Here is a 26,289-nt window from a genome sequence, read left to right as displayed (position 1 = left end):
AGACATCTGGGATGCTGGGGACTTCTGGAGGAGGCCAAGCTGGATCAACTACTCTTCCCTTCTGACTGAAGGTTGTTGCAAATGCCTCAGCCTTATCTTTTGCACAGGTGTACTGGGTCCTCTATCATTGAGGATGGGGATATTTGCGAAGCCTCCTCCACCAGTGAGTTGTTTGGATGTGGCAGGACTACAGAGCTTAGATCTGATCCATTGGTTGTGGGATCATTTAGCTCTGTAATACTTGCTGCTTATGGTATTTGGCATGCAAGTAGTCCTGAACTGTGACTTCATCAGGGTGATGCTTCATATTGAGGTATGTCTGGTGTTCTCAGCGTGCCCTCCTGCACTCTTCATTGAACCAGGGTTGATCCCCTGGCCTGGTGGTGATGTTAGAGTGGGGGGATATGCCGGGCCATGAGGTTACAGATTGTAGTTGAGTACAATTCTGCTGCTGCTAATGGCCAACAGCGCCTCATAGATGCCCAGCCTTGAGCTGCTAGATCTGTTCGAAGTCTATCCTATTTAGCACGGTGGTAGTGCCACACAATGCAGTGGAGTGTTCCTTCAATGAGGAGATGGGATTTAGTATATTTATATTTGGATACAAATGTACAAAGCTTGATCAACATGTTGGCAGATGACATTAAAATTGGGAGGTGTTGTTAGTGAAGAGGGTTATAGTAAATTACAGGGGGATGCTGAAACAGCCAGGGAGGTGGGCCAAGGAGTGGCGTATAGATTTTAATATTGATAAGTGTGAGGAGATACACTTTGGAAAGTAAAACCAGTGTAAAAAGTAAAACCTAGGGATACAAACCTAGGAATTGTTCTTCACTCCCAGGAAGCCTTTGAAATAAAACTAGAGGAAAAGAATTTTAACAAAAACAAAGGTCTTCCTCCAAGTAAGAACTGGAATTCAATTGTAAACAAGGTGGGAGAGCAAAATCCTGATTGGATGAGGACTAACCAATCAGGAGGATCGGAATACAGGGTATAAATACCATACTTGCCCAGGCATCATCCCTGAAGAAGATGGCAGAGTTTTTTTTATCAAAACATCAGTTATAATCGATATCTGTACCCAGCTTGAAGCCCAAGTAGAGTTTATTCATCATATACACCAGGAAAGCACTAGATTCTTTTTCAGATACAGTTATTGTTGTGCACCCTTTGTTCTACCAAGCCAATACCAAATATTTTACCCATCTATCATTTGCCAGTGGTAGGATCTTATCTTTCTATGCTTTGTCTATTGTGTCTGGAGCTATAAAGAGATGAGTGAGTTGCAAGGAGAAAAAAAAGTTACAACCTTGCAATACAGGACACTGCATATTTGGCAAAATTAAAATTTACATGAACACGGAAATACTCAGTAGGGCAGGCAACGTTCACACAGAAAGAAAAACAACTGAATTAATATTACAGGTTGGTGCTCTTGCATGAAAACCAACCAGTTGTCAGAAAGTGGAAAGACAGCTTATTTGAAATTCCAAAATTCAATGCTGAGCTCTGAGCATTGCATTAGGCTGCATCAGAAAATGCCGTTCGAGCATGTTGCCTATTGTTGACAGAATTTCAGATGGTGATGAGGTGGTGTACAGGAGTGAGATAGATCAGCTTTTTGAGTGGTGTTGCAACAATAATGTATTCAGCATCAGTAAGACCAAAGAATTGATTGTGGACTTCAGGAAGGGGAAGTCGAGGAAACACACATCAGTCCTCATCAAGGAACCAGAAGTGGAAAAGGTGAGCAGTATTGAGTTCCTGAGTGTCAGCATCTCTGAGGATCTGTCCTGGGCCCAACATATAGATACTGTACAATTACAGAGAAGGCACGACAGTGGCTATATTTCATTAGGAGTTTGAGAATTGGTATATCACCGAAGACTCTCAGCCAGCTCCATCATGGGCACTAGGCTCCCCAGGATCAAGCGCACCTTCAAAAGGCAGCATCTGTCATTCAGGACATGCCTTCCATCGAGGAGGAGGTACAGGAATGTTAAGGTCATAGAGTAACAGATCTTTCAGCCCAACTGGTCCTGGCCAACCACAAAATCCTTCCTGCTTTAACTGAATACTTTACATTACCACAGGAAGTTCACAAAGCATCAGTGTTTTATAAAATGTCCAAGCACTCTGTGGGTGAATCGTGTAACAATCTCAAAGCAGTATGGCAGAAGGATCTTGGAAGTGATATTGAAGATAATGAGTAGTCTAAATATTTTATCAAATGTGGATAGACATATTAGGGAAACGAGAGGGAAATTTATTCAGTATAAGATAGTACACAGATATTATTGGATACCAACTAGACTGTACAAAATGGGGATTGTTGATAATAATTTATGCTGGAAATATAAGAATGAGGTGGACACATATTTTCACATAATTTGGGAGTGTTCCACGGTTCGTCCATTTTGGTGTAAAGTTCTTGATTTGTTGGAGAGTTGGTCAGGTTGCACGCTGCCATTGTGCCCATGGCTTTGTCTCCTGGATGATAGGACAATGATATCTAATGTAAACAATGACAAGTTCACTATTTTAAAGGTGGTTCTTATCACAATTGCAAGAATTATATTGCAAAACTGGAAAAAAACAGATGTCCCACTGTGAAGGAATGGACTGAAGAAATGATTACGATTTCATCATATGAACACATGTTGGGAAGAATTAACAGTGAGGGAAAAGTGCAAGACGCGTGGGATCAATTTTGGTTGTATGTTAATTTAAACTTAAATTAGAACTTCTTTCTGTCTCTAAGTTTTATTTGTTTTCCTGTCATGGGATGGCTGTGTAAATATGCTGTACTGTATCTGCTCTGTGATATGCTGCACTGCTTTGTAAAATAAGAATAAATAATAATAAAAAGTTGAACTTGAAAAAAATCCTTCCTGTTAGTTCCTGTTGTCCAAAAATTTCCAATCCGCTCTCCTTTTTGTATTTATCCACATCCCTTTTAAGTGTTGCAGTTGTACCTGTCTCAACCCCTTTGTCTGGCAGCTCACCGTCCTCTCTTTTAAATCTCTCCCCTCATGCCGTGTAGCTATGCCCTCTAGTTTAGAACTCCCCATTCCTGGGAAAAGACTCTGGCTACACACATTCAGTACTTCAGGAACAGCTTCTCTTCTTCCACCATTAGATTTCTGAATGGACAATGAACCATGCACACCACCTCACGTTTCTTTTGCACTACAATGCACTGCTGCCGCAACACAACAAATTTCATGGCATATGCCAGTGATATTAAATTTGATTGAGTTTATGCTGGGCTTTGTCGCTACTATCCAAGAAGCCAAAGACCAAGAGCTCAGAGTGGAAGTACCAGGGAAAAATAACTAACTGAAAAGTTATACTCTGTGGACTGAGTCGGGATTTCCACAGGGCGATTATCCCATTTATATCTGGTTTCTACATTATAGAGGACACCACATCACGAGCACCAAATTGGTATGTAATACAAGTGAATGATGCTTTACCCTGGAAGGACTCCTCATGTCACTGGGGAGTGAAAGGGTTCGGGACAGGTGTTGTATGGGAAAGTGCCACGTAGACAGGAATGAGTTTTGGTGCGGACTGGGTGTTTGCAGGTGACACCATCCCGAAGATGACAGAAATTACAAATGACAATCCACTGAGTGTGGAAGTTGCTAGTGGAAGACGAGAGAAAGCTATCCTTACTCTGGGCAGAAGAGGGAGCAAGAGCAAAAATGCATTAAATGGAACATATATGTTTGAGAATCCTAAACAAAGGGGCAGCCTTCCACTTGCTCTAAAGGCTTTCACTTCTTAAATGTTCTCAACCACCAACCAAATTCATCAACACGGATCCACAATGTTGCGCTGACCCTCAAACTCTGCCTCCCATATAAGCCCCACCTTAAATTCCTCCATATACCTGTCTAGTAGTCTCTTAAACTTCACTAGTGTATCTGCCTCCACCACTGACTCAGGCAGTGTATTCCACGCACCAACCACTCTCTGAGTAAAAAACCTTCCCCTAATATCCCTCTTGAACTTCCCACCCCTTACCTTAAAGCCATGTCCTCTTGTATTGAGCAGTGGTGCCCTGGGGAAGAGGCACTGGCTGTCCACTCTATCTATTCCTCTTAATATCTTGTACACCTCTATCATGTCTCCTCTCATCCTCCTTCTCTCCAAAGAGTAAAGCCCTAGCTCCCTTAATCTCTGATCATAATGCATACTTTCTAAACCAGGCAGCATCCTGGTAAATCTCCTCTGTACCCTTGCCAATGCTTCCACATCCTTCCTTTAGTGAGGTGACCAGAACTGGACACAGTACTCCAAGTGTGGCCTAACCAGAGTTTTATAGAGCTGCATCACTACACCGCGACTCTTAAACTCTATCCCTCGACTTATGAAAGTTAACACCCCATAAGCTTTCTTAACTACCCTATCCACCTGTGAGGCAACTTTCAGGGATCTGTGGACATGTACCCCAAGATCCCCTCTGCTCCTCCACACTACCAAGTATCCTGCCATTTACTTTGTACTCTGCCTTGGAGTTTGTCCTTCCGAAGTGTACCACCTCACACTTCTTGAGGTTGAACTCCATCTGCCACTTCTCAGCCCACTCCTGCATCCTATCAATGTCTCTCTGCAATCTTTGACAATCCTCTACACTATCTACAACACCACTTTGAGTCATCTGCAAACTTGCCAACCCACCCTTCTACCCCCACATCCAGGTCGTTAATAAAAATCACAAAAAGTAGAGGTCCCAGAACAGATCCTTGTGGGACACCACTAGTCACAATCCTCCAATCTGAATGTACTCCCTCCACCACCACCCTCTGCCTTCTGCAGGCAAGCCAATTCTGAATCCACCTGGCCAAACTTCCCTGGATTCCATGCCTTCTAACTTTCTGAATAAGCCTACCGTGTGGATCCTTGTCAAATGCCTTACTAAAATCTATACAGATCACACCCACTGCACTACCCTCATCTATATGCCTGGTCACCTCCTCAAAGAACTCTATCAGGCTTGTTAGACATGATCTGCCCTTCACAAAGCCATGCTGACTGTCCCTGATCAGACCATGATTCTCTAAATGCCTATAGATCCTATCTCTAAGAATCTTTTCCAACAGCTTTCCCACCACAGACGTAAGGCTCACTGGTCTATAATTACCCAGACTATCCCTACTACCTTTTTTGAACAAGGGGACAACATTCGCCTCCCTCCAATCCTCCGGTACCATTCCCGTGGACAACGAGGACATAAAGATCCTAGCCAGAGGCTCAGCAATCTCTTCTCTCGCCTCATGGAGCAGCCTGGGGAATATTCTGTCAGGCCCCGGGGACTTATCTGTCCTAATGTATTTTAACAACTCCAACACCTCCTCTCCCTTAATATCAACATGCTCCGGAACATCAACCTCACTCATATTGTCCTCACCATCAAGTTCCCTCTCATTGGTGAATACCGAAGAGAAGTATTCATTGAGGACCTCGCTCACTTCCACAGCCTCCAGGCACATCTTCCCACCTTTATCTCTAATCGGTCCTACCTTCACTCCTGTCATCCTTTTCTTCTTCACATAATTGAAGAATGCCTTGGGGTTTTCCTTTACCCTACTCACCAAGGCCTTCTCATGCCCCCTTCTTGCTCTTCTCAGCCCCTTCTTAAGCTCCTTTCTTGCTTCCCTATATTCCTCAATAGACCCATCTGATCCCCCTTGCTTCCTAAACCTCATGTATGCTGCCTTCTTCCACCGGACTAGAGTTTCCACCTCACTTGTCACCCATGGTTCCTTCACCCTACTATTCTTTATCTTCCTCACCGGGACAAATTTATCCCTAACATCCCGCAAGAGATCTCTAAACATCGACCACATGTCCATAGTACATTTCCCTGCAAAAACATCATTCCAATTCACACCCGCAAGTTCTAGCCTAATAGCCTCATAATTTGCCTTTCCCCAATTAAAAATTTTTCTGTCCTCTCTGATTCTATCCTTTTCCATGATAATGCCAAAGGGCAGGGAGCGGTGGTCACTGCCCCCCAGATGCTCACCCACTGAGAAATCTGTGACCTGACCCGGTTCATTACCTAGTTTTAGATCTAGTATGGCATTCCCCCTGGTCGGCCTGTCCACATACTGTGACAGGAATCCGTCCTGGACACACTTAACAAACTCTGCCCCATCTAAACCCTTGGAACTAATCAGGTGCCAATCAGTATCAGGGAAGTTAAAGTCACCCATGATAACAAGCCTGTTATTTTTGCACCTTTCCAAAATCTGCCTCCCAATCTGCTCCTCTGTATCCCTGCTGCTACCAGGGAGCCTATAGAATACCCCCAATAGAGTAACTGCTCCCTTCCTGTTCCTGACTTCCACCCATATTGACTCAAAAGAGGATCCTGCTACATTACCCACCCTTTCTGTAGCTGTAATAGTATCCCTGACCAGTAATGCCACCCCTCCTCCCCTTTTTCTGCTCTCTCTATCCCTTTTAAAGCACTGAAATCCAGGAATATTGAGAATCCATTCCTGCCCTGGTGCCAGCCAAGTCTCTGTAATGGCCATTACATCATAATTCCATGTATGTATCCAAGCTCTCAGTTCATCACCTTTGTTCCTGATGCTTCTTGCATTGAGGTACACACATTTCAGCCCTTCTACCTTACTGTCTTTACACCGTTTATTCTGCTTCTCTTTCCTCAAAGCCTCTCTATATGTTAGATCTGGCTTTACTCCATGCACTTCTTTCACTGCTCTATCGCTCTGGGTCCCATCCCCCTCGCAAATTAGTTTAAACCCTCCTGAACCATGCTAGCAAACCTACCTGCAAGGATATTGCTCCCCCTCGAGTTCAGGTGCAACCCATCCAATCTGTACAGGTCCCACCTTCCCCAAAAGAGATCCCAATGATCTAAAAACCTAAAACCCTGCTCCCTGCACCAACTCCTCAGCCACGCATTCAACTGCCATCTCCTCCAATTCTTACCATCACTGTCACGTAGCACTGGCAGCAATCCTGAGAACGCCACCCTTGAGGTCCTGTTCTTCAGCCTTCTGCCTAGTTCCCGAAACTCACACTTCAGGACCTCATCCCTCTTCCTGCCTATGTCGTTGGTCCCAACATGTATCACAACTTCTGGTTGATTTCCCTCTTGTACCAGGATGTCGTGTACCCGGTTAGAGACATCCCGGACCCTGGCATCCGGGAGGCAATAAACCATGCATGTGTCCTTCTCACATCCACAAAATCTCCTGTCTGCTCCCCTGACTACAGAGTCTCCAATGATGACAGCTCTCCTCTTCTCCATCCCACCCTTCTGCACCACAGGGTCAGACTCAGTACCAGAGGCCCTGCCACCGTGGCTCACACCTGGTCGGTCGCCCCGCCAACAATATCCAGGACGGTAAACTTATTATTCAGGGGAATGGCTACAGGGATGCTCTGCACTACCTGTCTGCTCACCTTCACTTTTCCCCCTCTGACTGTCACCCAACGACCTGCTTCCAACAGCCTAGGTGTGACCACCTCCCTGTAGCTCTCATCTATGACTGCCTCATTCTCCCTTATGAGTTAAAGGTCATCCAGCTGCTGCTCCAGATTCCTTACACGGTCTTCCAGATCGCCCAGCCGTATGCACTTCTGGCAGATGTGACTCTGTGGGAGAGGGGAGTTCCCCCAAGACTGCCACATCTCACACGAGAGGCACATCACCGTCTCAGGAGACATTGTAAAAACTAACTGCGAGCTAGCTTGTCCTCCGCCTCTCGAGTCAAAGCCTCAAAGCTCCCCTCCTTCACTGGCCCACTCACTCACTGGCCGCTTCGCTTGAGCTACCCCTCTATTTATCTGTTTGAGCTTTTCAAAATGTTTGGTCACCTGACCTCGACTGCCCAATCAGCTGCTTTCTGCTGAGTCTGAGCTATTCAAATCTTGATCGTCTAATCAACAGCTTTCTGCTGATCTACTCAAATCTTGATTACTTGATTGCACAGATCAACTGCCAAAACCTCTCGAGTCAAAGCCTCAAAGCTCCACTCCTTCACTGGCCCACTCACTCACTGGCCGCTTTCCACTGTCTCCTCCAACTCTAGGCAAAGTTTCTCACCTTCCATCTCATCAACCTTTACATTTTTACGAATCATGCTCTAATTTCAATGAGATTTCAGTTGCCTATCACTTCAACATGGTGCTGCAACCAAACAGATTGGATGTGGAAACCATAGAAAGGGTGCAGAGGAGATTTACAAGGATGTTGCCTGGATTGGGGAGCATGCCTTATGAGAGTAGGTTGAGTGAATTCAGCCTTTTCTCCTTGGAGTGACGGAGTATGAGAGGTGACCTGATAGAGGTGTACAAGATGATGAGAGGCATTGATCGTGTGGATAGTCAGAGGCTTTTTCCCAGGGCTGAAATGTTAGAGAGAGGGCACAGTTTTAAGGTGCTTTGAAGTAGGTACAGAGATGTCAGGGTTAAATTTTTTTTATGCAGTGAGTGGTGAATGCATGGAATGGGCTGCCGGCGACAGTGCTGGAGACGGATATGATAGGGTCTTAAAGAGACTCCTGGATAGGTACATGGAGCTCAAAAAACAGAGGGCTATGGGTAACCCAAGGTAATTTCTAATGCAAGGACATATTTGGCACAGCTTTGCAGGCCGAAGGGCTTGTATTGTGCTGTAGGTTTTCTATGTTTCTATCTCCCCGACTCCCAGCATTTCAAAAGGACCATTCCCTTCAGAACTCCCTGCTTAACACCTCCATCTCCACTGCACACACACTTCATGGCATCTTCCTATGCAACACCCGTCCTTTTATCTAAATTCTGTCCAACATGTGGAGTGATCTGTTGGTTTCTTTGTGTGAGGGAGGGGGTTGGGGGTTTGTGAGATTTGTTTATTTTTCGAGTGGGGGTGAGGGGGAGTTTGATGTTTTCCTTGTTTCGCGGCTCTCTGGAAAAGACAAATCTCAGACTTGTATACTGCATACATACTTCGATAACAAACATTCCTTTAAACATGCAGAGATCCAAACACTTTCTCTATGTAAAGCAGCAATCGACTGGTACTTCTTCCAATTTAGTGCACTGCACTTGGTGGCCTTTACCGGCCTGGATAAAATGCAGAATGGGTGAGCACTTTGCTCAGTCCACAAGGATGAGGTTCTGGTGCCTATCACTTTAACTCTCCATCCCATGTTCGTTCTGACATCTGCCTTTATCCTTTTGCGCTGTTCCAATGAAATCTAACATAGGCTGAAAGAACAACACTGCATCTTCTAACCAGGTGCGATGCCATCAGTTCAGATGAAAAGTCATCAATCTATAATGTTAACTCCGATTTTCTTTCTCCATAGATGTATCTGATATGCTCGGCATTATGAGTATTCACTTTTACTTTGGACTTCAAACAAATGCAATGTTCTGTAAATTACCTTTGTCCCGATTCACTTCTCCTGTCCACAAGTGCAATGTTCTGTAAATTACCTTTGTCCCGATTCACTTCTCCTGTCCACAAATGCAATGTTCTGTAAATTACCTTTGTCCCAATTCACTTCTTTTGTCTACTTCTCCTTTGGACAGATCAGCTGATTAATAAGCCTCAACCACCAATACCACTTAGGCCATAAAACATCGGATCAGAATTAGTCTGTTCTGCCATTCCATTTGGATGATTTATTTTCCTTCTCAACCCCATTCTTCCGTCTTTTCCCTGTAAACATTGACACACTTACTAGCCAAGAACCTATCAACTTCTGCTTTAAATATACCCAGTGATTTGTCTTCCAGTTAACTGCAGCAATGAATTCCACAGATTCACCACCCTATGGCTGAAGGATTTCCTCCTCATCCCTGTTCTAAACGGACATCCCTCTATTCTGAGTTTGTGCCCTACAGGAAACACCCCCACTATAGGACATATTCACTCTATCTTGGTGATTCATAGGTTTCAATGAGATCACCCCTCATTCTTCAAAACTCCAGTGAAAACAGGCCCAGAATATAGAACAGCACAGCACAGGAAAAGGCCCTTCAGCCCACAATGTTGCGCTGAACCAGCTAAAAAACAAATAAAAAACACCCAAACACGAATACCTCCTACCTGCACAATATCCATATCCCTCCATCTTCCTCACATTCACGTGCCTATCTAAACGTCTCTTAAGAGCCTCTAATGTATTAGTCTCTACCACCACAGCAGGCAGGGCATTCCAGGCATCGTTATTCTCTGAGTAAAAATCTTACCCCTCACATCCTCTTTGAAACTACCCCCTCTCACCACCTGTATGCCCTCTCGTATTAGATACCTTAACTCCGGGTAACAGATACTCCCTGTCTACTCTATCTATACCTCTCATAATCTTGGGATGCTGAGGGGAGATCAGATCTCTCTTTAGTCTCCACGACTCCAGAGAAAACAACCCAAGTTTATCCAAGCCTCCCATGACAGCACATGCCCTCTAAAGCAGGCAGCATCCTGGTAAACCTCTTCTGCGCTCTCTCCAAAGCTTCAACTTCCTTCCTGTACTGGGGTGACCAGAACTGGATGCAATACTCCAGATGCGGCTTCACCTGAGTTTTGACCTCTAAACACCCAAACATATTTATAAACTCAGCAAGGATCTCCTGCTACTCCATATCCTTTTCCTTAGTAAATACTTAAGCAGATTACTCATTTAAGTATCTCACTCACATTCTCCACATTCAAGGAAAACGCTCCCCCCTTTAACCCCGAGCATTCCTACCCTCTCCCTAGTTATCTTTTTGATCTTGATGGAGAGGATGCCTTGGGATTCACCTTAATCCTACTTGCGAAGGACTTTTCATGGCCCCTCCTGGCTTTACTAATTTCTTTTTTGGTTTCTTTACACTCGTGTGCTTTGTTTGATCCTGACTTCCGAAGCTTTATACATTTTTTTCCTCAACTAAATTCACCACCTCCCTGGACATCTACGGTTCTCTTATCTTTCCATTCTAACCTTTTCTGTACTCTGTGTAGTTGATCTTTAAACACCCTCCACATGTCTGATGTGGATTTGCCAGAAAAAAGGTGGCTCCAATTAACTCTTCTTAGTTCCTGCCTAATGTCCATGTAATTTGCCCTACTCCAATTTAAAACTCTTCTGCAAAGACCATGCCTATCCTTATCTACAGTTATCCTGAATGTTAAGGAGTTGTGGTCACTGTTCACCCACTGAAAGGTCAGTCACCTGGCCAGGCTCAGTACCATTGGACCATGTCATTGGACCATCCACATATTGATTTATGAAATTCTCCTGGATACAGTTAACTTCTGCCCCATCTAAACTCTTAGCACTAAGAAGTTCCCAGTTTACATTAAGCAAATTGAAATCCCCCATGACAACAACCCTATTATTTTTACACATTTCCTTAATCTGATTACATATCTGTTCTTCAATGTCCCCAGTGGCTACTAGGGGTCTGTAGTACAATCTTATCAGAGTGAGTGCACCCTTCCTATTCCTGAGTTCTACCCAACAGTGTCTAAACCGTCCATTATGTCTCCTCTAATTGCAGCTATAATATTGTCCCTGATTAGTTGTGTAACTCCCCCCACCACCCTTTTTACCTCCTCCTCTATCTTTTCTAAAACTTTGAAACCTGGTACATTAATCACCTATTCCTTCCCCTCTCTCAACCAAGTTTCAGTAATGGCAATCAAATGATCCTCATATATTAACCCTTTCATTTCTGAGACCATCTTGTGAACCACCTCTGGAACCTCTCCCATGCCAGCACACCCTTTCTCAAATATAGGGCCCAAAACTGCTACAATACTCCAGGTGCAGTCTGACCATTGCCTTATAAAGCCTCAGGATCACATCCTTGCTCTTACAGTCTAGTCCTCTCGAAATGAATGCTAACATTGCATTTCCCTTCCTTACCACTAGCCTGCAAGTTAACCTTCAGGAAGTCCTGCACAAGGACTCCCAAGTTCCCTTTAACCTCTGGTTTCTGAGTTTGCTCCCTGTTTCAAAAATAGTGTTTTGTGTCAGTCTCTCATGATCTCCACCATAACGTAGATATTCCCTTTACTCTCTTCACCCCTTGATTTTTTACCATGCTTAATTCTGATGAAATATTTTCAACTTGAAATTCTCCTCAGATGCTGCCCATTTCCAGCATTTTCTGTTTTTATTGCAGTTTTTCATCTTTTGTAACTTGTCAATTTCAATTGAATCAAACAAATGAATTCAGAACTGCAAATAATCTCAGTAACACACAATCTTAAAAACAGAGGCAAATACTTCATCCACAAACTCCACCTTGCATTGTCTGATATGTACAGTACTCGGCTTCAGAAAATAATTAAGGTCCGTATGTTCCAAACATCTGTGGAACAATGTTGTCAACTCATTTCCCAAACATGCTGCAGGAATCTAAGCCAACCACAATTTGAATTGAATCTAACATGGTTATTCCGCCTCCCATATGAAACAAGAAAATATCTGCAGATGCTGGAAATCCAAGCAACACACACAAAATGCCGGAGGAGCTCAGCAGGCCAAGTAGCATCTATGGAAAAGAGTACAGTCGATGTCTCGGCCCAAAACATCGACTGTACCCTTTTCCAATGACGGTGTCTGGCCTGCTGAGTTCCCCCAGAATTTTGTGTGTGTTGCTCAGCCTCCCAACTGGATGGTTAAATAAGTTTTCTCATACAGAGCTATTCCTTTGGGTATCCTTAAATGTACGATACAGAACAAAGTAGAAGTCATTCAGTATGAAATATGGGGGATTCAATCTCAGATTATAACGCAAAACATAGTCCTGTCACAGTTTCCAACTTATTTTCAAACTAGAAGTTGTGTGGAGCTTAACCGCACCTTTTCTCTTGTGTGTTTATCATTGGCATGCTAGCATCATTTATTGCTCCAAATAACTTTTTCTTTCCTTTTAATTTTTCTCATAGATTATTACCTAACTTTGAGGCCAAGAAAATACTTAGGTTCTTCCTATTCTTTTTTCACTTCAAGTTGTGTGCACACAGTTACTCAGACTTCTGGTCAACTTTGTCAAAACCAGCTCACCAGTAACTGGAAATGAGTAGAATGAAGTATTGAAGTCTCTCAACTTGCTTGTTTTCTTTTTTTCTTGCACACAACTAAGCCAAGTCTTGGAATTGGTCCAAATTTAACTGGGGGTAAATATAAAAATACACTGGTTGAAAAATAAAATCTTTGTAAGATTATCACGACTTAATTCCAAATCATAGCATTCAATGTAGAGCTAAATGTTGGAAGACTGACGAGCTGAGATGTTTCCTCTCATCGGTTTTGGTAAACTTATCCTTGCAATATCATCAAATTCAACTCCATTTTTCAATCTTCAGTAATTGTTTCCATAGCATGCTAGTTATGCGATTGAAAAGTGAATAAAGCACGTGCATCAGCTTGTTGCACGCCAACTCTTTACATCTATGCCTTCAGTAGATTCCCCTCCTTGGAATGGCAGCTACAACAGTGGCAGGGGTGAAGGTAGCAGGGTGGACAAAATAGTTTTAAATATCACCCTTGGAAATATTAAAAAAATACATTCACTGCCAAACCTAGCCACTTTCAATGAACTTAAATTCAACTGGTGTTTGTTCCTTGCTTGGAATAAGTACAATTTCATAGTCCATTGCAATTACACAAACAAAATCAGCCAAATTAATTGGAAGAACTAGTTAAAATACAACTTTATGATTACTACGAAAGCCAAAGGAACAATTATTTCCTTCCTCTTTTTGTAACAAGAACACAATTGCAGTGATACTGTGAAATCTCAACCACTTGTCAGCAGACAGTGTTTATGAAATAACTATGGTTGGGTAACTAATAAGTGAAGCTGGTTTACATGAGTTCTTTTCATCCTGGATGTACAGTACTGTGCAAGAGTCTTAGGCACATGTAAAACATTTCTGTAAAGTGGCTTTCAAAAATAATGAAATTGAAAGTTTCTAAATATCAGAAAAATACTATAAAGAGCAGTGAACAGTAAAAAAAAACTAAATCCAATCAATATTTCGTGTCACCATCCTTTGCCTTTAAAACTGCATCAATTCTCTTAGGTATTCTGTTATGCAGTTTTATAAGAAAATCAGCTGGTAGTTTGTTCCAAGCATCTTGGAGAACTGCCAGAGTTCTGCAGACTGTCTCGCTTGCTTCTGTCTCTCCAGGTAATCCCAGACAGCCTCAATGATGTTGAGATCAGGGCTCTGCAGAGACCATACCATCTGAAACAATATAAAAAATCTAAGGTGCCTAAGAATTTTGCACAGTACTGTATGGTAGAATACTGCAAGAATTCTGTTCTAAAGTGGAAATGTAAGGAGAGGAGAGCGGGAACCATATCAACTGCAGCATCACGAGTTCCACCCAAACTGGAGAACAGGTGGGAAATGATTCTGTACTGTTGTTTTATTAAGTTGGATGTTAAAGTGAAAAAATACAAAATGGTAAGACATACAAGAAATGTTCAGCATTTCAAAATTTTGGGTTCCAAGTATATTTACCCAAATTTAACATTTACAGTTTCAAGATCTTAAATAGAAAGATCATTAAATGTATTTTATAGCATCAGGACAAACTCCAAATGGAGCACAGTACAGGTAAGTAGATTATTCTGTACAATGCAACACTTTTGGGAGCTTCATAGTTATTCTTGTTAGATGAAGGCACACACTCAAAGGAAATATCACGTGGAAATAAAAATCAGGGTGTTACAAACCAGAAGTGCTATGAGCAGAGGGCTTGAAACAAGATATGACGTAAATGAGAACAATACTCAAAATGTCACCTTGCTTTGAAGAGATTTAATCCCTGGTCAGGCTAAAAGTTAACAGCCCTTTTAACAAAGTACTTCAGAGCACAGTGCTTTCATACCCTGGGGTTTACCATCATGTAGTGCAACTGTCTTTCATAAAGTGGCACAAGTTTACTATACAACTTTACACAGGAAACAGCTTCCAGTTTTACACTAATACCCCAATGTAAGCAGAAAGCCAACATGCCAGTAATTGTCTATTTACACAATTATTAATGTAATTATTAACGCCAACAGTGTATCTCACACAGTGCGTGCCATTTGTCCAACAGTTGCTCCTCCTTCAGTGAAAGTCAGGCACCTTCTCAAGCCGCCATGTTTTCCAACTGTCTATCTAGACAGCAAATAGATTCCTGCATTTCAAATGAGTTTGCACATTCACGTCTCTGTGGGGCAAACATTTCGGTCTTTGCAGCAGAAGTAATGGACCACAACACCATTGGGATAACGGGCAAAGGCACTAGAGGAAGAGAAACAACGTTAAGTAACCAATCTGAAGAGCAGAAAAGCATTTAAAAATAACACAAATTGGAAAAAACAACTTAATTTGTATTTAAATTGGGGTAGGATATAAACTGAAAGACAAAGTGAAGTATTTAATTGATTACCATATGATCGAGATTGCCTGCTATTATTATGTTGCTGTTTTTCCCCCTAACTTATTATTTTCTGACCATGATTGTCGTGTTCCAACACCAGGTACTATGGTGACTAATTGAATCTGTGCCAACAGTGATTCTTCAGTTATTAATAAACATAAGGCAGTAGTATGAATTAACCATGTCTCCCACAAGAGATTACTGTACAATAATAGAAAATTAGAACCCATCACTCTCCCAATGTTCTGATGGGCAATGTCAAATTTAGCCCAAACACCTATACACATTTATTCAGATACTTTACACATTGTAAAGTCTTAGATTCCAGCATGTCTTTCAAGTAGACCAAAATCCCCTTCTCTGAATGTAGTATCTATAAATTGGAATAAAATTAAGATAAATATGTATACAACAGTTCAAGAAATTCCATATGCTCAGAAAAGATAGTCCTCCTGCCAGCAATTTACCCAGCAGGACAGAGTAAGCTTGATATCAATATACTATTAATAAGAGTCCTAGACCATTTTTGAGCATATTCATTAAGCAGTGAGACAACTCATAAATATTTAGCAATCACAATATTTTAATCACTAATCAAATATAATTGCAACACTCTCTTAAAGCAGCAAAATGCAGAATTAAGGCCTTCAATATTTGTCAAAGAGGCTTATATTGTGAAACTCAATCCCACAGTAAAATGTCAATTAAATGCTCCAGTGCAAATTACTGTCATCTGCTTTTGTGTGTTGCAAGGAAGCAAGCTTAACAATGGCTTCCACAGGCCACTTTTAGACCACCACATTGCTTTACAGTTCAAACTCAGCACTCCACAATCAGGCATGATACTTGCAAAGCAACCCCACCTGCCTAGTCCTTGGGTTGATGACTCACATTTCCCACGACTAGTTCAGTCTTCAAACCTCTCTATCATGGCTCTTTGCTGTCAGACATGAATCAACCACCCCCTTCCTACTATCTCAGCAACAGTGAATGATGTGGATTTCACCTACCAGATGTGCATTACTGAACGAATATTAATTGCTCTCAAGGAGAGGTAGTGATGGCATGTAGGGGTAAATGGGACGTAGGCATCAAGAGAGGAGGCTGTGCCCTGTGCAGTTGTAGCAGGAAACAAAATCAAACTCATAGGACTGGTGCAAGCTCATGGGGGGAAGTGGACACAATGAGAACATTCAATTATATTGTTGGTGTCAATAAGGGAAAATGTTTTCCACTGGATCATTCAAAATCTAAGGAAATAAAAATAAGACACTCTATTGTCATTGAATGCAATCAACAATTAATTCTCCAAAATCATACAGCTATGACAGAGATTTATTTTGTAAACAACTTATATATAAAACTATTTTTCATCATTGTGTTTTTCTGGAGAAATTAGCTTTTGACTAGAAAATGGGGTAAGTTACTTCTTTGCTCAAAAAAGGGAGTAAACATAAACTTAATAATTTCTGGGCAGCAAATTTAAGATCAGGAGTGGGAAAGTGGTTAGAAACATTAATCTGGGACAGGATTGATAGTCATCTGGAGCAAATAAGTTAATTAAGGCAAACCAATGCAGGTTTCTTAAGGGCACATCATGTTTATCCAATTTGACAGAAATTTTTGATGAGGTAGCAGACAAGAATTGATGAGGATAATGTAATTGATGTGTGTACAATGGACTTTCACAGCTCTTTTGAAAAGATGCCACATTATTAGAAAAGGCTTATTAGAAAAGTTGTAGCACATGGCATGCAGGCACACTGATAACATGGATATAACCTTAGTTAAATTTCAGATAACAAACGATCAAAATAGAGGAAGGTGACTAATAGCATTCCTTAGAGCCTTTGCTAAACTGTAAAACTTTAGATCTAGATTCGAAAGACCTCCGCCTAATCAGAAATCTGTACTGGGAACAAACTGCCGCTGTAAGAATAGATGGAAACTGGGTATGGCACCTGATGATGATAATGATGAGAGCCTTTGCTATATTTGATCTGTATTACTGACCCAGCCTTGGGGTGCAAGCCACAATCTCTCAATTTGAAGATGACACAAACCTTGGCAGTATTGTGAACTACGATGATGGGGATAGTAATAAATTACAGCATGGTGGAATCTGCAGATACTTAGCAAATAAAATTTAATGTAAGTGATGCATTTAGATAGGAAGAATGAAGAGAAAATATATAAAGTGGCAGGATAGGTCGAGAATGCAGGTAACAATGCATACTAGACCTATCAGAAGTATAGAGTATGAAAATATGGCTTGCCAAAGTTACACAAGATGCTGGTTCAGCCTTAACTGGAGTATTGTGTGCATTTTAATACAGCACTAATGCAGCTGTTAAGGATTCTATACAGAGATTCAGGAAAGAGATTGGTTCCTGTGTTAAAACTGGAAGTAACAGGTCAAATTACAGCAGCAGGAATTGATTTCTTTGAAGACCTAAGGGAGATTTAGAAGTATCTAAAATAATGATGGGTCTGTACAGAATGGCTATTGGTGGAGGAATCAGGTGCCAGAGGAAAAGGTATAAAGAGGATGAAAATTGATGGTGACATGGGGAAAATCTTTATTTTTTGAAAAGCAGTGTTGGAATCCAGCATGCAGGATTTGCAGATGTGACAAATGCAGGTTGCACTGTGGCCTTAAATGGGGCGGCATGGTAGTGTAGTGGTTAGCAACAGTACCAGCAACCCGGGTTCAATTCTCACTGCTTCTGTACGTTCCTTTTGACTGCGTGGGTTTCCTCCGGGTGCTCCAGTTTCCTTCCACAGTCTCAAGATGGTTAATTGGTCATTGTACCTTGTCCCGCGATTAGACTAGGGTTAAAGCTGGGATTGCTGAGCAGTGCACCTTGAAGGGCCTTTTCCGTGCTATATCTCAATAAATAAAAGGGGAAGTCAACCAAGAGAAGGGATCATATCAGGACGGGGGTAGTGCATGGGCTAAAGAACAGGTATGCACCTAGCAAGTTGCTCTGGTACAGATACAGAACAGGAGCAGACATGATGGACCAAATTGCTTCCTTTCATTCTATGTTTCTAAGTTAGTGCATTTTCTCCTCGCTTTAAATAAATGTTCATTGAGCAAATTAAATTTTTTTGCCTTACGCTACTGTTCCACTCTCTGATTACATGGAGTACTACCAAAATAACATCAAAGATCCCCACCATCTCCAGGTCATGCCCCCTTCTCACCAGTACTGCTGGGGAAGTTGATACAGAAACCTTGGGTTCTACACCACCAGGTTCAGGAGGAGTTATTAACCTACAACCAACAGGCTCCTGAACCAGTGTGGATAACTTCAATCGCCATATTCTGAAAAGACTCTAACCTACAACCTCATTTTCAAAGACTCTTTATAACTCAGGTTCTCAGTATTATTTGCATAGTTTGTATTATTTTGCATGTTGGTTGTTTGTAATCTGTCTGTTTATGTATACATTTTCATAAAATGCTATTGTATTTCTTTTTTCCTTGTAAGTGCCTGCAAGAAAATAAATCTGAAATATAGTATATGGTAACCTGCAGCTAAATTGATAATAAATTTACATTGGACAAAGTGAGAACACTTCATTGAAAATTAACAGGACAACTAAGCAATGAAATTCATTCCTGCTACATATATGTAATATCAGTGTTCCACATTCATCTTCCTTTCCTTCTCGATTAGGAAGCGATACTGCATCCAGACACATGCACCGTTATCAGGACAGGAACACACAGCAGGAATGGAACCAAAGACAGCAGTCTACAGTATTTATACATTGGTATATGCAAGAACCATGGCTCGCTGTGTGCAGGAGAGTAATAAGTTGTAAAAAGATTTAAACTGGCATCTTAAATCCCTGAAGACTGAAGGATGAAGGGAAGAGCTTTGCAGTGGGCCTAGAAGGACAAACAAATCCATCAACCCATTCTGATACCATCAGTATGAATTGTTAAACCAGCCCAAGTGCCTTAGTAGCACAGTGCTTTGTATAACACTATTACAGGGCCAGCGATCACTGATCATTGCTCAATTCCTGCCGCTGCACCTAAGGAGTTTGTACGTACTTCCTGTGACGGCACGGGTTCCTTTCAGGTGCTCTGCTTTCTTCCCATATTCCAAAGACTTACGGTTCGGGATAGTGTTGTGGGCATGCTATGTGGGTGCTGGAAGCGTGACCACCCTTGTGGGCTGCCCAATCAATCCTCGTTGATCTGATTGACGCAAATTTCACACTTCACTGTATGTTTCAATGTACATGTGACAAATAAAACTAGTCTCTAACCCTTAAAAAATCCACCTGTGACTCAACATACTTTGTAAATATAACAATGCCATAGGCATGAAATAAAAATAATGAAATGCAGAACTTTGGCAAACACTAGGTCAGGACTGGTTCGTTAATACTTCCCCTTCGTGACTTGGCAGTTCCTCACGACACCTCAGCATGTGGGCAGTGAAGAATTGCTGGCAGCAGTTCAGTAGATATTAAAAACAGGATATGTATGTGGGGGGTCATGCTTTAGTGTTTATATGTGTATGCTGGTTACAGTGTGCAAAGATGTTATCTGTACATGCTGATACTGTATACACAGATACAAGTTCCATTCATGCATTCTAAACACATGATGGTGAGGGTCATCAGACAGAAAGTTTGAAAAATCGGGACAAATAAAATGTAATACAATTAATATATAGGCTGGTCATCCTAGCTTCTGATAATGTGAAGCCAGCTCGTGTCCTTTGAATAATAATGAGTATTTATGAGATGGTTGAAAGCGGCTTTGCTGGCTTTATGTTTGTCAACAAGCACTCACTTTTTTTGAAGGCTTCCAATATTCATTTAATCTGGATGCTCAGTGACTAAGGGTCTATTTTGCAAATGCAATGCTGAATTCATTATGGAACTCATTTTCATTGCTGTTACAATATTGAACAATGAGAACCATTTACATTCATAACATGGCTAACCAAAACTTCTAAAACCACCTTGTTCAGAATTCAGCCCTGTGTGCTGGAACAGCTTCAAAATTGAACAAACATCGTCTCCATGGAAACCATATCTGTTACTAGCTTCAAACTTTGACATGAAATGCTTGACCATTACTGCACAGCTACCATCTGTACCATTTCATTGATGAAAGAAACATTTAACTTAATAAATGGGGAGAAGGCCATGGACCCAATAGAATAATTACTTGTGTTAGCAGCCCATAAGGATCTGTTGCCTTAGTTTCACAGAAATTAAGAGCTGTTGTCCATATCCTAACTTGCAGATTCTTGTTCACGTATTACCTAAGTTTACTGATGGACATCAATTTCCCGTCAACGGACATTCAGATTTTAAGATTCTCATTCATGTTTCCAAATCCCTCACTCCTCCTCAACATTACAACCTCAGTGCCAAAAACATCATCAACACTACCACTTTGCCTCTCTTCAGCCCCCACCAAACAACTCCACTCTTATACCTATGCCTCTTCAATTTTGGCCTCTTGAGGATCTGAAATCTACCAGTAGTTTCAAAGCATTCAGTTACCACTGTTAAAATTTGGAATTCCCTCTCTAAATCTTTATATCTCTCTACCTATATTGACCGTTTGCCATTATGGCCTGGTATGGAAACACCAATGCCCTTGAACAGTAATTCCTACAAAAAATAGTGGATATGACCCAGTCTATCAAGGGCAAAGTTCTCCCCTCCATTGAGCACATCTACACAGAGCACTATCGTAGGAAGGCAGCATCCATCATCAGGGAGCCTCACAACCCTGGCCATGCTCTCTTCTCGCTGCTGCCATCAGGAAGAAGCTACAGGAGCCTCAGGAATCATACTACCAGGTTTAGGAACATTTATTACCCCTCAACCATCAATGCTCTTGAACTAGTGGGGATAACTTCACTCAACTTCACTGAACTGTTCCCACAACCTATGGACTCACTTTCAAGGACTCTTCATCTCATGTTCTCGATATTTATTGCTTATCTATCTATCTATCCATTCATCCACTTCTTTCTTTCTTCCTTCCTTTCCTCTTTCGCATTTGCACAATTTGTTGTATTTTGCCCACTGGTTGTTTGTCAGCGCTGTTGGGTACAGTCTTGCATTGATTCTATTATGGTTCTTGAACTTACTGAGTATGCCTGCAAGAAAATTAATCTCAGGGTTGTACATGGTGACAGATATTCGCTTTGATAATAAATTTACTTTGACTTTTGAAACTCAAAATGCTTAAGGGCATGAATTTTGTTTGAAAAGGTTTTATGAAATTCTGCTGCATTAAAATGCGATAAAAATACAAGTTCTTATTGTCATCAAAGTAAAACCTAAGGTAAAGGAATTTAAATTATTTCATCTTGGTTCTGCTTCAGACAATTAGCTTAAGCCAGCCTGAAAACATTTGGAACAGCTGTGAAATAAATTCTCTTGCATGCTACACTACCACCCAAAGCAGATTTATCATTGTCTCTAATAATGCCCATTGGCCCGCCTTTTCAATGTCATATAGTCATAGAAAAGTACAGCTCAGGAGCAGGCCCTTTGGCCCATCAAGTACATGTCAAACCATTTAAACTGCCTATTCCCATCAACCTGCACCGGGACCATACCCTCCATACCCCTACCATCCATGTTCCTATCCAAACTTCTCTTAAATGTTGAAATCGGGCTCATATAGACTACTTGTGCTGGCAGCTCGTTCCACACTCTCACAACCCTCTGAGTGAAGAAGTTTCCCCTCATGCTCCCTTTAAACTTTTCACCTTTCACCCTTAATCCATGACCTCTATTTGCAGTCTCACCGACCCTATCTATATCCCTCATAAGTTTGTATACCTCTATCAAATCACCCCGCTCTCTTCTATGGGCCTAAGGTCCTAACCTATTCAATCTTTCCTTATAACTCAGGTCCTACAGACCTGGCAACATCCTTGTAAATGTTCTCTTCTCCTTTAACGTTACTTACATCTTTCCTGTAGGTACACGACCAAACCAAATCTGCACACAATACTCCAAATTAGGCCTCACCAACATCTCATGCAACTTCAGCATAACATCCCATCTCCTGTTGTAGAGTGCCCTGCTGTTTCAAAACATCCACCATTGTCCCTGTACCTAAAAAGATCAAGGTAACATGTCTGAATGACTGGTGTCCTGTCACACTCACCCTAATAATAAGCAAATGCTTTGAGAGGCTGATCAAGGACAACATCTGCAGCTTGCTACCACCCACACTGGACCCCCCACAATTTGCCTACTGACACAACCAACTGACAGATGACGCAATAGTCACAGCTCGACACATCTGGAAAGGAGGGTGTTCTTGGGCTACAGTTCAGCATTCAACACCATAATTCCCTCCAGGCTCGACAAGAAGCTCAGAGACCTCGGCCTTCACTCTGTCTTGTGCAGCTGGATTCTGGACTTCTTGTCAGATCGCCAGCAGGTTGTACGAGCGGACTCCCTCAACTCTGCCCCTCTGACTCTCAACACAGGAGCCCCTCAGGGCTGTGTCCTAAGCCCCCTCCTTTACTCTCTGTACACCCATGACTGTGTCGCCACTCACAGCTCCACTCTGCTAATCAAATTTGCAGATTGTACTACATTGATTGGCCTAATCTCAAATAATAATGAGGCAGCCTACAGAGAGGAAGTTATCACCCAAGTACAGTGGTGTGAAGAAAACAACCTCTCCCCCAGTGTCGCAAAAACAAAAGAGCTTGTTGTGGACTACAGGAGGAATGGAGAAAGGCTCACCCCTATTGACATCAATGCATTTGTGGTTCACAGGGTGAAGAGTTTCAAGTTCCTTGGGGTCTGACTGTACATTATGGCTGTGCGGTGAAAAAAGCACAACAGCGCCTCTTTCACCTCAGAAGGCTGAAGAAGTTTGGCATGAGTCCCCAAATCCTAAGGACTTTCCACAGGGGCACAATTGAGAGCATCCTGACTGGCTGCATCACTGCCTGGTATGGGAACTGTACCTCCCTCAATCGCAGGGCTCTGCAGAGAGTGGTGTGGACAGCCCAGCACATCTGTGGATGTGAACTTCCCACTATTCAGGACACTTACAGCGACGGGTGTGTAAAAAGGGCCTGAAGGATTATTTGGGACCCGAGTCATCCCAACCACAAACTGATGGTACCACAGCATAAAAGCCAAGACCAGGCTCTGGGACAGCTTCTTCCACCAGGCCATCAGACTGATCAATTTATGCTGATACAATTGTATTTCTATGTTATATTGACTGTTGTGTTGTATATCTTACTGTACATACTATTTATTACAGATTACTATAATTTTTTCATTGCACATTCAGACATAATGTAAGAAATAGTCAATTCAATTCAATACTTTGATTTATGAAGGCCAAAAACTTTCTTTATAGTTCTATCTACCTGTGCCATCATTTTCAATGAATTTTGGACCTGTATTCCCAGATCCTTTTCTTCTACAGCACTTCTCAGTGCCCTTCCATTCACTGTGTAAGATCTACCCTGGTTGGTCCTACTTAAGTGTAACACCTCGCACTAGTCTGCAGTAAATTCCTCTACCATTTTCAGCCTATTTTTCCAGCTGGTCCGGATGTTGCTGCAAGCTTTGATAGTTTTCATCTCTGTCCACTACATCACCAATCTTAGTTGCAAATTTGCTGATCCAGTTACCCACATTATCATCTAGATCATTGACAAAGATGGCAACCGACAACTGACCTAGCACTGATCCCTGCTGCACTCCACTGGTCACAATCAGTGAGGCAACCATGTACTACCACAAAGTCAACACCTAATCCAACTTACTACCTCATCTTGAATGCCAGTGACTGAACCCTCTTGAGCAACCTCCCATACAGGACCTTGTCAAATGCCTGCTAAAGTCCTTACTTACTGCCCATTAGGGCAGCAATGAATGTCCTCCATCTCTGGCAGTGTTGGTGGCTTCCATCATCACGTCAGCAGCTTTCTCCCAGTTTTCACTACTGTCAGTCACGCAAGTCCCAGGTGGAGACCCAGGAACACCATCGCAATTAGATGTAGGATTCTTATTTGCTGTTTCCATAATGATTGTGTTTTACCAGTCAGGGTTGATAGGCCTGAGCTTTGCTGTAGTCCATGTGGACAATATCCACTGTCTTGCCTTCATCAACTTTCCTGGTAACTTACTCAAAAAATTCTCTAAGATTGGTTAGTCATGAGCTACCAGGCACAAAGTCATGCTGACCATTCCTAACCATATATACTTATATATCTGGTCCCTCAGAATACCTTGCAGTAACTGATATCAGGCTCACCGGCCTATAATTTGCTAGTTTATATTTAGAGCCTTTCTTAAACAGCGGAACAACATTGGCCATCCTCCATTCCTCCGGTACATAACATGTCGCTAAAGATGATTTATCTATCTCCACTAGGGCTTTGGCAATTTCTGCACTTGCCTCCCACAGAGTCTGAGGGAACACCTTGTCAGGCCCTGTGGATTTATCTATGTGCTAATTAATTTTCTTGTAAGGTACTATACATTTTTCATATCAAGAAAACAGTATTAGCGCCACGAAATGGATGCGACAATTTCTGTCCTTGTGTAAACTGCTTCACATTTCTTGGTTGTGCATCCCTCAATCTCCACAGGCTCACTTTGTATAAAAGGGTGCAAGCTTATCATGCAGAGGGAGCAGTGTGTTGAACTGCCTTGTTGCATGCACCATGCTAGAGCACCTGAGAGAAGGCCACTGCTCACAGAGAGCCGCCTGAGGCCTATACTCACTATTGCAAAGGTCAGCATTGAGTTAGCTGGAGAGGAGGCAGTGGCCTTCTCTCAGGTGCTCTAGTATGGTGCATGCAACAAGGCAGTTCAACACACAGCTCCCTCTGCATGATAAGCTTGCAGCCTTTTATACAATGGCAACTCTGCACAAAATACAACTGCTACAGGAATCCAGCACTCAGGTGACATTTGTGGAGGGAAATGGATAGGCAATATCTCAAGTTGAGCCCTTTATCTGACTGGCAGTGTTCCCTCCAGAGATGCTGCTGAACTTAGTCGTCACTTTTTGCTTCAGATTCCAGCATCTGCACAAAATACTTTGATCAGGACTTCTGATAAAGCCTCTCACATGTGGACAATCCTGATATCAGCTGGACGTACGCTCATCCTTAAAGCTAAAGCCAAGCTCTCTCTGTGCGTCCACAGAAGCCCAAGGTTTTCAGCCTGAAGTTGTAAAGCTTCAAAAGAAAAACAAAAGCCCTGAGTGTGAGGGGTATGGACAAGTGATAGCAGAATCACTGTAAATTTATAGCACAGAAAACTATTTAACTTGCTGAAAAAGACCACCCAGACTAATTCCATTTTCCAGTATGTGATTGACAGCCATGTGGGCCGTGACTCTTTAAGTTCACATCTAAATACTGTTTAAATCTGATGACAGTGTCTTTCTAGGCAGCAATTCCAGACTTCCATCACTATTTAGCTGAAAGTAGTTTTCATCATTTCTCCTTAAACCCTGTTGTCAAGTGCTTATAAAATGTACTCCATCTGGTTGTGTACCTCTGCTCTCCTTCCTACTAAACCAGTCATCCCCACCTTCCAACATCTATCTCAATTAAGTCTCTGTTCACATTCCTAAATGCCAAAGAGAACTTTAATAGGCCATACTCTTTTCCTTAGTCATCTTTATGCACCAAATACATTAGTGAGGCTGCCTTTGAAATAAACAGTATATGCTTTTGGGAAGATGCTATTAATCTGGAAGGAGTGCAAATGAGATTTACATAGATGTTGGTAGGGCTCAAGGTATGAGTTATGGAGAGACATTGAGCAGGTTGAGACTTCTTTCATTGGAGTGCAGGAGAATGAGTAAAATCAGGAGGGTCACAGATGAGTTACT

General features: G+C 42.1%; 1 protein-coding gene across 1 annotated transcript in view; it reads right to left on the bottom strand.

Moving 5' to 3' along the window:
* Nucleotides 1–12,108: 12,108 nt before the first annotated feature.
* The window catches only part of vps39 (VPS39 subunit of HOPS complex), a 137,261-nt gene continuing 123,080 nt past the window's right edge, over nt 12,109–26,289 (bottom strand). The window contains exon 25 of the mRNA XM_063053301.1: nt 12,109–15,268. Within this exon, the coding sequence (XP_062909371.1) occupies nt 15,187–15,268 (82 nt within the window). The 3' untranslated portion in view covers nt 12,109–15,186. The remainder of the gene's footprint in view (nt 15,269–26,289) is intronic.

The sequence above is a fragment of the Mobula hypostoma genome, chromosome 1 (assembly GCF_963921235.1).
Source record: "Mobula hypostoma chromosome 1, sMobHyp1.1, whole genome shotgun sequence".
In the NCBI taxonomy this organism is placed as follows: Eukaryota; Metazoa; Chordata; class Chondrichthyes; order Myliobatiformes; family Myliobatidae; genus Mobula; species Mobula hypostoma.
Note: the sequence above shows the minus strand (reverse complement) of the source record. Positions and strands in the feature narration are given on the sequence as shown.